Raw genomic sequence first — 16,455 nt, 5'->3', positions numbered from 1 at the left:
CCAAAAGAGTATCAGCGTCACCAGAGACAGGAAATAAGAACGTAATCAAGTACTCAACTGTGAAGCTGCTGCAGGAAGAGGAGGTTGCATAAAAGAAACGCCAGTGCTGCACCCAGTGATGACTGCACAGCATTTGCTGTCTTGCAGCATCCATGGATCCAGGATGGACATGCATGTGAATTTTCACGTGTCTTCAGTGTTTCATGTAGATAATGTGACTGGTTAAAGAGACCCAGAGAATTCCTATAACTGTAAACGGTAGGTTGAGTGTGCACTCGCTGCACTCTGGGCTGATTTTATCGAGAACTGAAAGTCCTACAGCAGCAGGAGACACACTGGGTGAAAGTAGAGAAAAATACCCACGTTTTGATGTATAAACTGCACGGGTGTGGATCAAACCGTTGGTGATTCTGCTGGAAAGTGTAGCTGGAGTGACGGAAGGGCTGGATTTTCTCCCTCCTTTCTGCCATTAACGCCAGCGGGGGAAAACATCATGGTATCGCTATCAAGCTGCAGGTGATTGTTCTTGATTAACTCACACACCTTAATGCATTTTCTCAGGGGTGTCCAAGGTGTGGCCCAGGGGCCTTATACAGCCCTCTGAATCCTTTTGTTCGGCCCCAGACTACAATTCAAATCAGGCTTGCAAGCGCAGGAAGTTGATGGAGATTTTAGCATGTTAGAGGCAACACAAAGTCAGTCATTTTCTACGCTTCTTCCATAGTGGGCGCGGGGAAGCTGGTGCCTATCTCCAGCTGTCTATGGGCGGGAGGCGGGGTACACCCTGGACAGGTCGCCAGTCCATCACAGGGCATCAACACAAAGTATTCCTCTCTTTTTGTTTCTGCTTTCATTTAACATTTGCAGTAAGTAGAACCCTAAACATGCCCGGCGCCCCCAACTAATTAAACTTGGTTGAATACAGCAGGCGCCGACCCATGTGGTGTTCTTCTTGCTAAGCAGACAAACGAAGAGACTGGAAATTATATGCCTGTCCTTTTATTAGGCAATAGTTCGAGACCCTCTTTCGGATCAACAATGGATTACAGATTTCTTCTCAACAAACATTATACCACTTTATTCATTGCATTGAACTCTTGCAAGTTCAGTATCTTACTGAGCAGATAAAAATAAAAATAAATTTAAAAAAAGGTTTGGACACCGATACTCTAAGAGGAGTAGCCAATCGAAACATGACACAAGAAGACGAAGATGTGAAGGAAAAAGGATAACCTTTAAAAACCTCTCATAAAAAATATTTGTCTCCCGTTTTTATAGACAAACACTTTGTTAGCTATGAATTTAAACCATGAAGGCAACATTTGTAACGAACTAATGCAATCATCAATTAACTCCAGATTTGCTGCAGCACTATAGATGAAACAGGTACAATAAAATATATTTAGGAAATCTTTCTTTAGAGGATCAGTGTGTGAAAACTGACCACATGCAGTGGATGAGAGGCAGACAGCAGCCGAAGAAATCTAAATATTTTGTGTGTTTCTGTTTAAAGAACGTTCCAGATCTTTCTGCTAATTTATCAGCTGAATATTGCAAATAAATATTATCTTTATACCTTCTAATAGAAATCTATAATCAACTGAAAGACTCTTGTTTGTCTACATGTGACAAAGCGAGGACATACCCTCTGCTCAGTCACACACGTGATGTCAGCTGGATCCGTTTCCCAGCGTCTTCATCGTGTTTACAAACACAGGGAGGACTGTGATCATTGCACGTGTTGAAAACCTTCAGAGATAAACTAACATAGGCCTCTAAGAATTCAGCGAGTCGGTACTGAGTGAATGATATCAGAATGTGCTGAAGGCACAGCAGCCCGAGTACTTGAAGAGGAAAAACAGCGTGATTTTAGCACATGTGATGAAGAACAAACAAACAAAAACATGAACAACAAACGGAGGAGCTCCAACGATCCCAGCTGCTCAGCCTGACGAAGAGGCCGGCGACTGGAAAACTCTCAGCATCTCCGAACTCTGATCCAAAAATAACGTTATCCAAACAAAACCGTAAATCAGACCCAAGAAGCTTGCACTAAGAACGTGCAAGGCTGCCAGAAGTGAGGCGGGTTACTGCGGACAACCAGTAGAGCTGTGAGGGTTCAGGAGGTCGCTGCACAACCCCAGTGGCGGCTCTTGAATAAATGGGTCCCTGGGCGGCCCTCTTTCTACACAATCTCAAACCCACTTCCAAAAGGCTGCAAAAATGTCCAGATCCTTTATGTCCAATGAGAGGCAGAGTTTAAGAAATGAAATAAAGCAACTTTTTGTATTCCAGTTAACCTTTCTGTGGTCTGCTTAAGCTCCTTGTTGCTGCTATCATTGCTGTCCTAATGTTTGCACCGAACACCCAAGTAGTAACTGCAAGATCTCAGGGAAACATGTAATTGTGAAACTACAGCAGTGACAACATCGACTATGATGAACCCACATTTTCCCGGGAGGCAGGAAAAGCCCAACCGACTGGACAAATACGCTGCGTTACTGTCAAGCAGAATTTGCATGCATAGCAGCTCAACTATGATATCCTGGCAGATATTGCATTGAAGCAGTCCTTTGGAATGTTGCACACATGGATGCAGCGATGATGACTGTCTGCTTTTCTTGAGTAGGCCAACACATAAACTATCTTGTGTTTTGTCCTTTCTAGCACTGAAACGTTTCATATGAAGGTGATTCTGAGCAGCAGAGGGCTCACTTTGCAGCAGCAGGCTGACAGTGGCTCCACCCCCATGTTTACATTTTAATTAGTCAGCCAAACATAAATAAATTTTATTTAACAGATTCAGCTTCCAGCATAAAATGAGTCAATATGTGATCTGCAGCAACAGGAGCATGTTGTCTGGATCACCTGATTGGATGAGTGTCTGTCTCAATGAGGTCAATATCAGGTCCGACACTGATCCTGGATCTGATTGGTCCCATCTCAACACGTCTCTAATCGCTACTGCGAACAGGTCCCAGCTGATACTGAGACTTCCACCAGCAGCAGTTAATGAGAGGAGGCTGAGTGTCAACCATGATGAACTGCTGCTTTCTATGATCACTGCGCTGATCAGCTGTCTCCAGTCTTCACAGACATTTTTAACACCTCACTGGAGACATGTCATGTGCCAGCCTGCTTCAAGTCCTCCACCATCGTCCCTGTTCCCAAGAAGCCAAGGACCACAGGGCTTAATGACTTCAGACCCGTCGCCCTGACCTCTGTGGTGATGAAGTCCTTTGAGCGCCTTGTGCTCTCACACCTAAAAGACATCACCGACCCCCTCCTGGACCCCCTGCAGTTTGCCTACAGAGCCAACAGGTCTGTAGATGATGCAGTCAACCTAGCCCTTCACTTCATCCTCCGGCACCTGGACTCCACAGGAACCTATGCCAGGATCCTGTTTGTGGATTTCAGCTCTGCCTTCAACACCATCATCCCAGTTCTGCTACAGGAGAAGCTCTCCCAGCTGAGTGTGCCCGACTCCACCTGCAGGTGGATCACTGACTTCCTGTCTGACAGGAAGCAGCGCGTGAGGCTGGGGAAGCACGTCTCTGACTCCCTGACCATCAGCACTGGTTCCCCCCAAGGCTGTGTTCTCTCTCCTCTGCTCTTCTCCCTGTACACCAACAGCTGCACCTCCAGTCACCAGTCTGTCAAGCCTCTGAAGTTTGCGGACGACACCACCCTGATTGGACTCATCTCTGATGGTGATGAGTCTGCGTACAGATGGGAGGTGGACCATCTGTTGGACTGGTGCAGCCAGAACAACCTTGAGCTCAACGCTCTAAAGACAGTGGAGATGGTTGTGGACTTCAGGCAGAACCCAGCCCCACCTGCCCCCATCACCCTCTGTGACTCCACAATTGACACTGTGGAATCTTTCCGCTTCCTGGGAACCATCATCTCCCAGGATCTCAAGTGGGAGCCAAACATCAGCTCCCTCATCAAGAAAGCCCAGCAGAGGATGTTCTTCCTGCGGCAGCTGAAGAAATTCAACCTGCCAAAGACTATGATGGTGCACTTCTACACAGCCATCATTGAGTCCATCCTCACCTCCTCCATCACCATCTGGTACGCCGCTGCTACAGCCAAGGATAAGGGCAGGCTGCAGCGTGTCATTCAGTCTGCTGAGAAGGTGATTGGCTGCAGTCTACTGTCGCTCCAGGAACTGTACACCTCCAGGACCCTGAAGCGGGCAGGGAAGATTCTGGCTGATCCCTCCCACCCCGGTCACAGACTCTTTGAGACTCTCCCCTCTGGCAGGAGGCTGCGGTCCATCCGGACCAAAACCTCACGCCACAAGAACAGTTTTTTCCCATCTGCCACCAGCCTGGTTAACAAAGCCCGGAAACCACCCTGACACTCTCCCTTTCCCCCACACCCCCCCTTTTTTTGCTGACAGGACACCTGTAACCTGTAACTCTATGAGTTACATTAACGCTCAGCTTGGACTCCTGCTTTACTTGCACAATGATCACCTGCACTGTTGTATTGCTCTTGCATCTTATACTGCTCTATATTTACTCTCACTCACTTAAAACTGTGCACATATATTTATATTATATTGTAGATATGTTTATACTGTTTAATTTGTATTGTATTGCACCGACTACGCCAAAACAAATTCCTTGTATGTCCAAAAACGTACTTGGCAATAAAGCTTTTCTGATTCTGATTCTGATTCTGATCTGGTTCTGCTTCTCACACTGCACCAGGCCCTGAGATTCTCTTCTCATCACTTCACCCTGTCATTTCCAGCTTGACACTGCCCTCCTGGTCCATAATAACGAGCTTCTCGGAACCACTCAACCTTGAACCCCCATTTCTGGACGTTAAATTCTCAGTGTCGATCCCTTCAGTCCACTGACATGATCTCAGCTGTTTCCTAAAAACAAATTCAAAACACCAAGAAGCAACGACAGCTGTTTTTCAATCATTAGTCATCTTCTACTTGTTTCTGCAGACTAAACATCCAGCACTCAGCAAACATGGCGAGCCAAACGGAAGCTAAGCAGAGGATAACAGGAGCGTTTCAGCTCTTCCAGCATATGTTATCTTGCCACCACAGCGTGAAACGTGAAGCACAAAGGCATGCAAACGATCAGGAAAAAGGGCCGCAATGTGACATCACGGCGACAGATTACATGGAAAGCAGATTTTAGCAGACTAACAGGATAGAAAGTTAAACAGTGTGTAGCTTCAGAGATGTGAGCTCTTCCATTAAGTTTTCCAGTATTCCAGATGCACACCGCATAGTAAAGCTGCATGCATCCAGGAAAGTGAGTCCGAAGCAGTTCATGGGACGTTTCTCTTCATCTTAAAAGTGACCCGATCATCCCACCTCCGTCATTAACAGAAACAAACAAAAATGTGAGGGTTTATCTGTGCAGGTCAAGGCTCAGGGTGTGAACACATTAAGTAACTACAGCTATATCTGTGCAGGAGATAGCACAAATGTTATCTTTTTTTCCAGAAGTGTGATAAGATTATGAGGTATGATTCGCAGCAGAGCTTCCTGCCATTGTGCAGCCTGGAACCAAACTGGACCAAACTTATGTTTAGGTCTGGTTCAGAGATTGCTGAGATTAGGATTAAGGCCAAGCTTCAAATTGAGGCTGAATGACGCATTAAACAGCTACATATGGAAGCCTGACTGAATACTCTTCATATGCTGATGCCTGTAAATCAGACGTGGCAGCCTGTGTATCTTTCTGACACATTTCTCTGAACCCAAAAACCTCAAAATATAAAGAAGGGACCTTCACAGCGAATTTTACGTGACATTTGCAGATACTAACCATGAACCCAGACTGCATTAACTGAAAACAAAAAAAAAACCTCAGTTAAAAGAAAGCTAGACTATTACTCTGAAGAATATCCGTAAGCTTTATTTTGAAAGTTCAAGTTAAGGCCTTCTGTTTGCATTTTGAGCGTGTTTTAAAACTCGAAATACTCAATTCTGCAGCGCTTCACTTAAGTAACCAGAGGTTAAACAATTAATGGATTACTGTAAGAGGGAAGAAGCTGCTGTGTCAAAAAGATAATGCTGAGTCACCCGTTGCTATGAGGATTTAGGGAGCCCAGAGCAACAACCCTTCACAAGCCAGGCAGACAGAGATGCAGGCAAGAAATTAAGTCTAAAAAGGCAGGACCAGAGCGAAGACTGTAAGTCGTATCGACAAAATACTTGAACCATGATTGGTGGAACATTCTGATGGCAACACTTATAAACTTAGATGTCTACAGTGTTTTATGTAGGAGATATGACAGGTTAAAAAGAGCCTTCAAGGCCCGTTTGGAAAGAAAAATTCAGAACTGAAATATAATGGGAGTGAATGGGAGTCTAGGTGTGCTCTCTCTGCAGTCTGGGCGGATTTGACAGAAAACTGTAAGTCCTGGCTGAAAGTAGAGAAAAATACTTTCATTTTGATGTAGAAACTGAACATGTGGAGACGAACTACTGTGTATAGTTATAAACTGAACGCAAATTCAGAATATCGAGAATGTTTGACGACATCACTCCAAACTGAACAGTCTGCAGAAAAATCTGAAAAAAACTATCAAATCTAAACTGTGATTCTGTTAAAACTGTAAAATGCATCAAAATGCCAGTTCAGTCACTTAAACCCCAACTTCCTGTGAACATCGAACAGTGTTTCTGCTGAAAACTACGGCTGATACTCTTAAGAAAAACGTGCCTTAAAACCCTCGTAGCATCCATCTGCAAGCAAAAATAATTGTAAATTCTAAGAAAAAATACAATTACATTTGATATAAATCCCAATAAGTAAGAACTACTTAAACGTTGCTCCATTCTACAATCTTGTACAACAATACAATTGTTCTGATGATACAACAGGAAATATATACTGCATAAACTGCAGGAAAGATGTCCAGTTATGCTCCAGAGAAAATGATGTTCCCAGCCTGGGCACCCCATGAAAATGTCCTGACTCCGGCCCTGGTGGAAGGCTGAGAAAGCCTGCAGCCAAAGATCTAAGTCAAATAAAAATGTTCTGTAAGCCCTCCCATTAGCTGCTGCTAAAATAAATTATGGCTAAACTGACACAGAAGATCAAGCGTAACCCAGCTAGAGAAGCAGTGGTTGTTAGAATAGATTTCTGGTGTTTCTTTCTGTGTAATCTCTTCAGTGACCTCTAAGGTCGACCCTTTAAAAGCCACTCTTTCTCAGCCTTACTTCTTTGCTGTGATTGGCTAATGAGGCTGCCAGTGTTTAACCACATGCCTCTCAGGACGCTGCAGTTGACATAAATATGATGCAGTTTAGGGTCAGACGACTTTGTCCTCTTTTTTTAAAAGCAGTGACATTAAAAGATAATTTGATGTGGGTCGGCTAGATCCGAAGGAAGATGAATGGAACTGGTTTAACTGAACTCATGTGAACACTGCTGGCACGGACATTCAGTTTCACAAAGCCTTTTCGCTCCTAATCATCTCAGTTATTTGAAGAGCGTGGGGATGTTCTCAGCCTCTCCGGATCTCCTCGCTGGGAGTCGTCTATCTGAACGGGTCAGCATTGTTCTGCTGCCCACATGGGACGTTGAGCAGCACAAGGCCTCCACTCAGGAAAGGCACCTTGCTCCTCGCCCCCCGAACATGAGCCCTCTTCCTCATGTTTCAGTCTCTGAGCGGGGCTGGGTATAGATGAGTCTCAGACACATGACACAGGAATTCTGGATAAATTACCTGCATGACTCGATTCAAAACAAAAAGACAGAGCACAGCGTCACAGTCTTTGCTTCCTGCCATAAAAACAAAGCACACTGCAGCTCAGTAAAGGCCATCAGATGATGGATGACACCGCGCTGAGGAGTGTTCATGTTTTCTGTTGTGTTAACAAAACGTGCAGCAGCAGAGCATCGTCACCTTACAAAATACCACTGCCATTAGTCACTGAAGGGCTCGACCTGTGCAGAATATAAGAGCATCCATACGCCTGTACGGTCTGAGAAAGCCTGCAGCCAAAACCAAGTGTTTACATCCTCTGTCTGACAATAAATCAGACTAAAAATGTCCTGTTTTAGAGATTAGGTTTACCAAAACTATTACTACAGTGAAAGGCCACTAAGTGAGGAAGAACCTGTTACTCCAAAAACAGCATAAAAAGCCAGATTACAGAGTGCAAATTCACGCACAGAAAAGGACTGTCATTTTTGGACACATGTTCCGTGGTCTGATTAAAATTACATTAAAGTGTTTGGTTATAATAAATATCCTTACATTTGGAGGAGAATCGGGGACACTGTGAAGCATGGGGGTGGCAGCATCATGTTTGGGAGTGTCTTGGTGCAGGCGGGACTGGTGCACCTCACAAAATAAATGGCGTTATGAAAAAAATAGGTGGGAAAATTGAAGCAATATCTCTGCTTGGATGCAAATTCGTTTTCCAAATGGCCCTATGCATACCAACAAATTAGCTACAAAGCGGCTTGAGGACAACAAAGTCAACGTTTTGGAGCGGCCATCACAAAATCCTGATCTCAGTCCCAGAGGAAATGTGAGGCAGAGCCGAAAAGGTGAGTGTGGTCTACAAACCTAACCCAGTTACTCCAGTTCTGTCAAGAGGAATGGGCCAAAATCCCAGCGAACTATGAGACGCTTGATGAAAGAACCCTAAAACGCCTGACCCAAGTCATACAGTTTAAAACATAACTAACAAATACTAAGGAAAAATGTATGTACTTCTGAATTTTAAGTTAAAAAAAATACAAACTTATTTTCTCTCATTATTTTGGCATTTAGTAAATCTAAATATGTTTGGAAATTCCAAATGACCTAAAATAGGAACGGTTCAGCCTGACAAAACAAATAAGTTCAGTCTTTTTATACAATGTATGTAAATATCTGTTTTCTACTTTAAATGACCTACAAATACTGTTGCCTGAAGGATTTTGAGCTTTTAAAGCATTCATTTAATCTCTTCACAGTGAATAAACGCTCCAATACACCAATCAGGATTTTTCTGGCCGATACCGATTTCCAATTGATTCTGAGTATATGACAAAGAAGTTTTACACAGCCAAACTCATTTCTGTAACCTTGAATTCAACTGAGGTAAATCTCACTGCTCACATGTATCACAGGTTCCTCTATAAAAGGTAGTAGTTTTTAGTCCAAGAAAATAATAAAGTGGACGGGATTACCAGATTATCCCCAACAAAGCATCCACGCACTAAAGCATCAAAAAAACTAAAGCTTTGATGCTTTAGTTTTTACTAAACTCCCAGCAGAGAACATACCATTTCTTGATGCATTTACAAACCATAAAAATGTGCGTTCTCAGTTTTGAAGCATTAAATGAACAGGAATGAAAAGCTGGGTGTTTTTTCACTAAATGAGCTGCTGATTCAAGAGAATGCCAGCCAATTCACTGGGGCATGAACATGGTCGTTGATCTACACAGCCTATTACGGCCATCTGGATCACAGCAAATTTGGAAAACCACCTTTAGTGTAAAGGGAATTATTAAGTTGCTCAAATCAAAAGGTTTTTCGCATCCCAAGGCGCTCTCCTGCACATTCAGCACACTGACAGGAAATGTCTCTCCATGACGATCCGACTGTACGCCCGCTCTGGCCCAACTCTCTTAGTCAACACCTTTGAAGACCACCCCCCCCAGGACCTTTGGTTAAATCTCTTAGACGAACTTGAATAGGACACATAGGTCCTTCCTTCCAAACACCATTTTCTGATCGATGCCACCATTTAATATTGAGTCTGGAGAATTTTCTTTTAAGTATCCTGATAAGTAAACTTATCCTTGCTTGAGAAAAATTACAATGCGGCCAGATATATGTATAAACTAGTTAGTTATTCCAAACTGCTGCTGCAAACTGGGGCCACATATGGCAGCATAAAGAGTTGTGCTAATGTCATTGCACATGCCCTACTGGTTGTAGCAAGAATGTTGGTGGGGCAAGATGCTTGTAGCATTGCTTTAACCTTCTTGGAGCACTGCCGATCAGGGCGTGATGGGCCCACAGCTTCACTAAGGGACCAGAATGCCCAGTCCTGTGGTAGGATTTCTTTCATTTTGGCTGCAAATGCTGAGATTTTCCAGGAAAGCTGCTCCTGGACAGCCAAAAATAAATTAAGTATCACTGACAGCCAACATAGCTAAGGAGGTAGGATGGCACCAAAGTAATGCAAAGCTGGGATTTCAATAGGATATTATTCCAGTTATCAGTGAGGAACTTGACACACCTTTAAGTATTGAAATTTTGCCTGGAAGATCCGCTTCAAGTCAGAGTTTCTGAACATAAATATGCTGCGAAGCATGTTAAGATATATTTTGTACATAATCAGTTTAAATGTACTTTGTCAATTCACCGTAGGTCTATTTTTGAGTAAAAATTGTTGCATCTTAATACATTTTCATGTTTCTTTACAGATCTTCAGACTCTTTTTCTGTTGCCTGGTTTGGAGTGAATATATTCTGTGCTGTTGGGTCAACAGGTAGCGATAAATGGCGATTTCTACATGGCTGTAATTACAGGGCTAGTATGGGGGCCATGTACATGGCCGCATAAAGGGATACCAATAAGGGTTCTTTAGGAGTACCTAAAAGGTACTTATGGGGTATCTAGGTACACAAACAGGCTGGGGTCCATTATCTTACCCAAAAAACCCCACTTCTGGCTGCTGGAATCAAACAACATATCAAAGACCAGAGGACTACTCTTCCCACTGAACCACAACCCACACTACCTATACCGTACCTGTGAGGTATATATCCCCTTTTTCCACTAGTCCCTACTCTACTTGTCTCGGGACGGGTTGGGTCGGATCTATACGGTTTGCCTCATTTTCCATTAGAATTGAGTACCATCTGAATGTGAGCAGGATCGTCAATATTAAGGTGATCCGAAAAGGTAACGTGATGTGATTTGTAGTGACGCAAACACAACAACAAAGGAGGACCTGCTGTTTGGTCTATGGCTGCTGTCAAACTCAGAGTGAAAGAAGAGAACCAGGGAAGACTGCAGGTAGCAAGATGAAGCACTCTGGAGAAATACAGGAGAGAGAGGGAAGCCATGGAGCGGTACCAAACTGAAGGGTACAAGCTAGACGACATGTCAGGGTAAGCTAATGCTACCTATTGCTTGTTTCTGTAGTGTTCATTTACACAAGAAGCCCGGCATACAACGATATAACGCTTGAAGACATTCGTTATTAAACTATGCAGTAAGTAGTGATGCCACCACTTACCCAATCAGTGACCGACAGTCTTCTAAAGTGGCGTTTTCAGCACGGATCGGCTCGCTTGGAACTGTAAGCAAGCAGATACTAAAAATAGAGCCATACCGAACTGCACTAAGTAGGGACTAGTGGAAAGGGGGCATTAGGGGTTCCTTATAGGGGTACCTTTGGTGCATCTACGCTACTTACAGGCTACCTACAGGGCACACATACTTGGTGGATATCAATGGCAGTTCTTACAAAGAACCTATCGGTAACTTGTGGAGTAGTAACTGGTTATCTTACAAAGTGCCAATTGTGTGACCCTAGGGTACATGCAGAATACCCATCAACTACCTACGGGTGTTCCTCGGGTACCTATGGGGGGCGTAATGGTACTTATAGGATACTAAGGTGGTACAGGATACTTTAGAGGGTATTTACAGGGAACCTATGGGATACCTACAGAAAATACTTACAGGGAACTTATAGGGAACTTCAGTGCAACCTAAAAAAGAACTAAGGTGGAACTTTAAGGCGTACTTTCAGGAGTACCTATAGGGTTATTTATGAGATAAAAATGTATAATTAATAGTTAGGCTAGTTACCTAATTATTATTAGTTAACAGTTAACATGTTTGTGAATGCGACTAAAAAGGATTTCTGTCAGTGTTGAATATTATTTCTAAAAGATGTATGTTAAAAATCATATTGTATTTCTTTATTCCAATATTTAGATAAGGTATGTAGAGTTCAGCAGTAGTAAACATTATTCATATTACAAAACACCAAAAAGCCTTTAATTTCAAACTTTGTAAAGTAAGAAAATATTCAACAAAAAACCTGCAATGTTAAAAATCTAAGGGAAAAGTTAGAAAAGAAAAGGAGACGCTTCATGATTCTGCCGTTTAAGTTCTGCTAAAGCTGTCATCTCTTGCTTTAGTTTTTGCCATTTTGATCTGGAAGCTTAACAGAAACATGACAAATAAAACACCCACAAAAAAAGCATCTCATTGATGTGTTGAAACAGTTTAAACATCCTCAGTTTTAACCTTGAAAACAAAATCCATGAAACCATGAACGATTTATTTTCCTGTTTCTCCGGTAACAGTAACAACCCACAATGCTGCCTCATGATGAGGCCTTTTCGGGTTTCTTTGAGTACTTCTGTCACTAAGTCACCCCCTCAACGATGCAGATGAACCATTAGTGGAGAACTAAAAATAAGATTCCCATAAACAAGCCTCTAAACATGAAACATAAAGATCACCTGTGAAAGGCAATTCAGATGGGTTTTCCCGTCGGCTACATGTGTTTCCTGCAGCAATAAAACTTCTTCCATGATGCTACGGAGCTCGGCTCGTGCACTCCTGCACTGTGAAAGGCACACGTCCAAAAAGCCCTTTACAAGGTGTGTTGATACAACAACAAGTGGAAAATGTCAGGGTGATGACCACACAGAGATGCCATGGACTGCTGCTGCTGGGGTTAATCATTACACAGAATCAGATCTTATAGGTGTGGGAATAAAGCGGCAGAGAGATGATCAACAGCAGCTGCAGAACCACAAACAACAGAGCAAACATCCATCAGAGCTTCATCTGTTCCCGCTGAGAGGCTAGTTCACGTCTTACATCTGACAGACATCTCAGACCCCCAGTTGATGGGTTATATTCCCAGAAGATCTGTGGTAAACACTGAGACCCAAGCAATGGTAATTCTGCTGGAGGCAGGTACTGCAAAGCAAAGCCTTCAGTAACCCATTACCAGTTTGGGGATTTTCGAATATACAGGAGTATGTCGACACACCAAGAAGGAAAGACAACAGCAATGAGCAAAGGAATCCAATTACTGCTGCCCATCAATCTGGTGAAGGGTAATAAGGCCACGAAGTAAATCACTGATCCCAAACACACCTGGACAATCATGGCAACAGAAAAAGCTGTGATGTTTGGTAACTTTATCATATTGAACCTTTGTAATTTTGGTCATTTCACATCTGAAAGATTTTTATAGATATGAAACGGATCTGTCTGCCACACAATGTTTCGTACCAGCCAGTCGCTGTCCTTACCCACCAGGTAAAACAACAGACTACTTAAAGCAATTTTCTGCCGTCTACTTAAGGTCTGCCGTTAAGAAATATCATTATGTTAATAATCAATTTACCGGGATGTTGCTCAAATCTATGACAGTTTGAACAGGAGGATGTATTTTGTCATATTTTATGAGTTATAGGGTGTTTGTTCTACATTTTAAAATACCCATAAATTAATATTAAAGATGACATTATTGTCAGATAATTTCATTGTAACATTTTGTTTTATTTAACCTTTATTTTACTAGGTAGTCTATTAAGATAAACTTCTTCCGAGGGCGTCATGGCCAAGAGGCAAACCGCTGTACAGTAAACAAAACTATGTCAATAAAAAAAGTTGCATTAAAATGTCATAAATGTCCCTGAAGTACAAAACCAGACAAAAATCTACAAGAATAGAGCATACAATATAGATTCTATATTATTTCTACTTTTTTGTTTTAGCTAAAAGCAATTAGATCATCAGATACATTGTATTTTTTTAGTTGTTGTGTTATTACTTTAATTCTGTAAAACAGTAACGTTTCTGCCCATGCATAGAACCCAAACAGGCATCAGAAAATAATATGAGATGAAACCATGGGAGCGATTTAAGCATTTATTGACTATAACTATAGCTTTCGGAAAGTATCAGATTGCTTAATATCTTATTTCCCATATCAATTAGTTACCTTGCAATAATAACATTAAGTTTTAGTTGGTTATGTTTCTCATTTTAACTTTGTGGTTTGAGGTATCTTCTCACTGTTGAGATAATCAGTCAATGCTGCATTTGTGGTTTAAAAACAATATTATTTTGAAGTGTTTAGCAGAAACGTTGCGGTGAAGCCCCTTATCTGATGCAGTGTTTTATTTTCTGAGCAGTATTTGTCTTGGTGAGGCTGTGACTGTATGCAGATAAAGATTTATAGCCAATGCCTTTCTATCATCGTTGCAATAAATACAACATAATATTGTTCTACAATGTTTAAGTTCATATCCCCCACCCCTACTTTATCAGAAATAAAAATAAAGTGGTAAAGCTAAGTACGTGGGAATAAAATGGGCTATTAATGATATAAAATTGGAAATGAAAGGTATGAAGGTGGAGTACAAATCGGCCTAAAACAATTAATATTTTCTTTTAAACTGCTGTCTGATGTCACATCTAATCTTGGCCACTCAGATAACAAAGGTATTTGCTACGTTCCTGGTATGGGAGCTGAATGATGGCCTGACAGCGTCCTCCTCCCCTCACCTGGAGGACCAGAAGTGTCCACAGGATGGTGTGTGTGTGTGTGTATTTATTTATATGTGTGTGCGCCTCTGCACAACTATGATCCTCTTCCTCCTTTCTGTTAAATGCGTCAAAACCCAGAATGCGCAAACTTGGCTGCGCGTCCAGACAGGAAAAGGTCTGATGGAGGAATGCGAAGCATCACGCACTGACAGAGACACGCACACGCGTGTAAACTCACCGTGGCCGAGCTGAGGCCGCTGTCCGTCAGCGTCAGGTGGTGCGGCTCCCACCTCCGCAGGAACTTGGAGGTGAGCAGCTTGCTGAGGAAGGTGCAGGGGTGCTTGACCACGCACACCTGGATGTCCCCTTCGTGCAGCAGCTTGTAGCGCATGCCGCTGCTGCAGTGGTGCAGGGACCTCTTGCACGGCCCCGCGCCCAGCTTGGTGTTGTTGTTCCCCTCGGACATCTCCCCCAGTAAAGGTTTGCTCTCCTCGCACTGGTAGAACTGGTTGTTGTGCAGCTCGTTGGGCCCCCCGCCGCTGCTGTTAAAATCCATTTTCCCAGTAAGCCCAGTATTTCTTGTTCCCAGAGTTAGACGGATGATCGGGGATAAAATAAAATCAGAAGCTTGTTAGGATGATGAGGGGGCTACCTACCTACCACCAGAGGAACAGGACGTCAGACCTCGCAGCAGATCCAGATGTTTCAACCTTTTAATAACTCCCTTACAATAATCCACCATTTTCCTCTCCGTGAACAGTCTCCACGGTGCGCGTCCCCCCACCCCACGGACACAGAGCTGTTCTCAGAGTATGAGGGCCATGGCCTGATCCAGTTCGTCCACCTCGGAGCCAGACTCAGTAAATCCTCGGGTCGGATCAGCAGTAAAGACTTCAGTCCAGCGTCTCTGCGGTCTTCAGAAGGTGTTGGAGGCCATTTCTGCCTCTCTGTTCGCTTTTATTCTTCGCTTTTCCTGCTGACCGTCTCCGTGTAAAGAGGAGCCAGCACTCTCCGCTCATTGGACCCTGCTCGGTCACGTGATGCAGGACTGACGTCAATAGGGAGGCGAGCGGATGAGGCCGTGCGTCTTTGTGCCCGTGTGTGTCTGCTGGGGGCGCGCACACGCGTTCGGCTCTCCCCTCCCTCAGAGCGCGCATAAAAACGGAGTCAATCCCTCCCCCTCTTCCTCCTCCACTCCTCTTCACTTCCCTGGAAATGATGCAAACACCGAGATCCACATCAATTCCAGGGAATTAGAATAAAGTAAAAAAAAAAAAAACTATTATATTATATTATATTAATGTGTTTTTTATTTAGTTTGTTTTTCTCATTTATTTATTAATTTAACTTTATATTCACATATAATATTCAGTCGACTAGTTATCAGCTGTTGTCAAGTCTTTTTTTTAAATGAAGTTTCTCATTTTTAAATAATTATGTATCTTGAGAAATATATCGATATCTCCTCATACTATTTTTTAGCATAATGGACAAACTATTGCTCCCAAGAAAAGATGTTGTTTATAATATATAAAATAAAGCTCTATTTGTTTTTCAATGTAATATTTTTTTATATAATTCTGTTGTATTTCTATTGAATAACAACAAGTTTATCTTTTTTGGCAATTTGTGAATTAACAGTATTTATATGTTCATTTAAACAAGATTTTTATAATTTATTTCATATTTGTTCTAATTTTTTTACTCTATACACAACTTCTCTTTTTTATTTTTTATAATTTTTTTAGTCTTTGTTGCAATTAATATTTCTCTTTACATTTTATTCACATTTTCAATCACTTTCTTTCAGTTTTATGAAATAGTTAGTAATAAATAGTAAGTTATTTATCCATATTTGGCTATGTCCAGTGTTATATACGTGTGTAAGAGGTTTTATTCTGTGTCAGAAATAATAATTTACAATAACAACCAAAGA

General features: G+C 42.4%; 1 protein-coding gene across 1 annotated transcript in view; it reads right to left on the bottom strand.

Moving 5' to 3' along the window:
* The window catches only part of LOC124884625 (c-Maf inducing protein), a 45,511-nt gene extending 29,056 nt beyond the window's left edge, over window positions 1–16,455 (bottom strand). The window contains exons 1-2 of the mRNA XM_047392654.1: window positions 15,176–16,455; window positions 14,758–15,061 (exon numbers count right to left, since the gene is read on the bottom strand). Coding sequence (XP_047248610.1) covers window positions 14,758–15,061; window positions 15,176–15,261 — 390 coding nt within the window. The 5' untranslated portion in view covers window positions 15,262–16,455. The remainder of the gene's footprint in view (window positions 1–14,757; window positions 15,062–15,175) is intronic.

The sequence above is a fragment of the Girardinichthys multiradiatus genome, chromosome 2 (assembly GCF_021462225.1).
Source record: "Girardinichthys multiradiatus isolate DD_20200921_A chromosome 2, DD_fGirMul_XY1, whole genome shotgun sequence".
Classification (NCBI taxonomy): domain Eukaryota; kingdom Metazoa; phylum Chordata; class Actinopteri; order Cyprinodontiformes; family Goodeidae; genus Girardinichthys; species Girardinichthys multiradiatus.
Note: the sequence above shows the minus strand (reverse complement) of the source record. Positions and strands in the feature narration are given on the sequence as shown.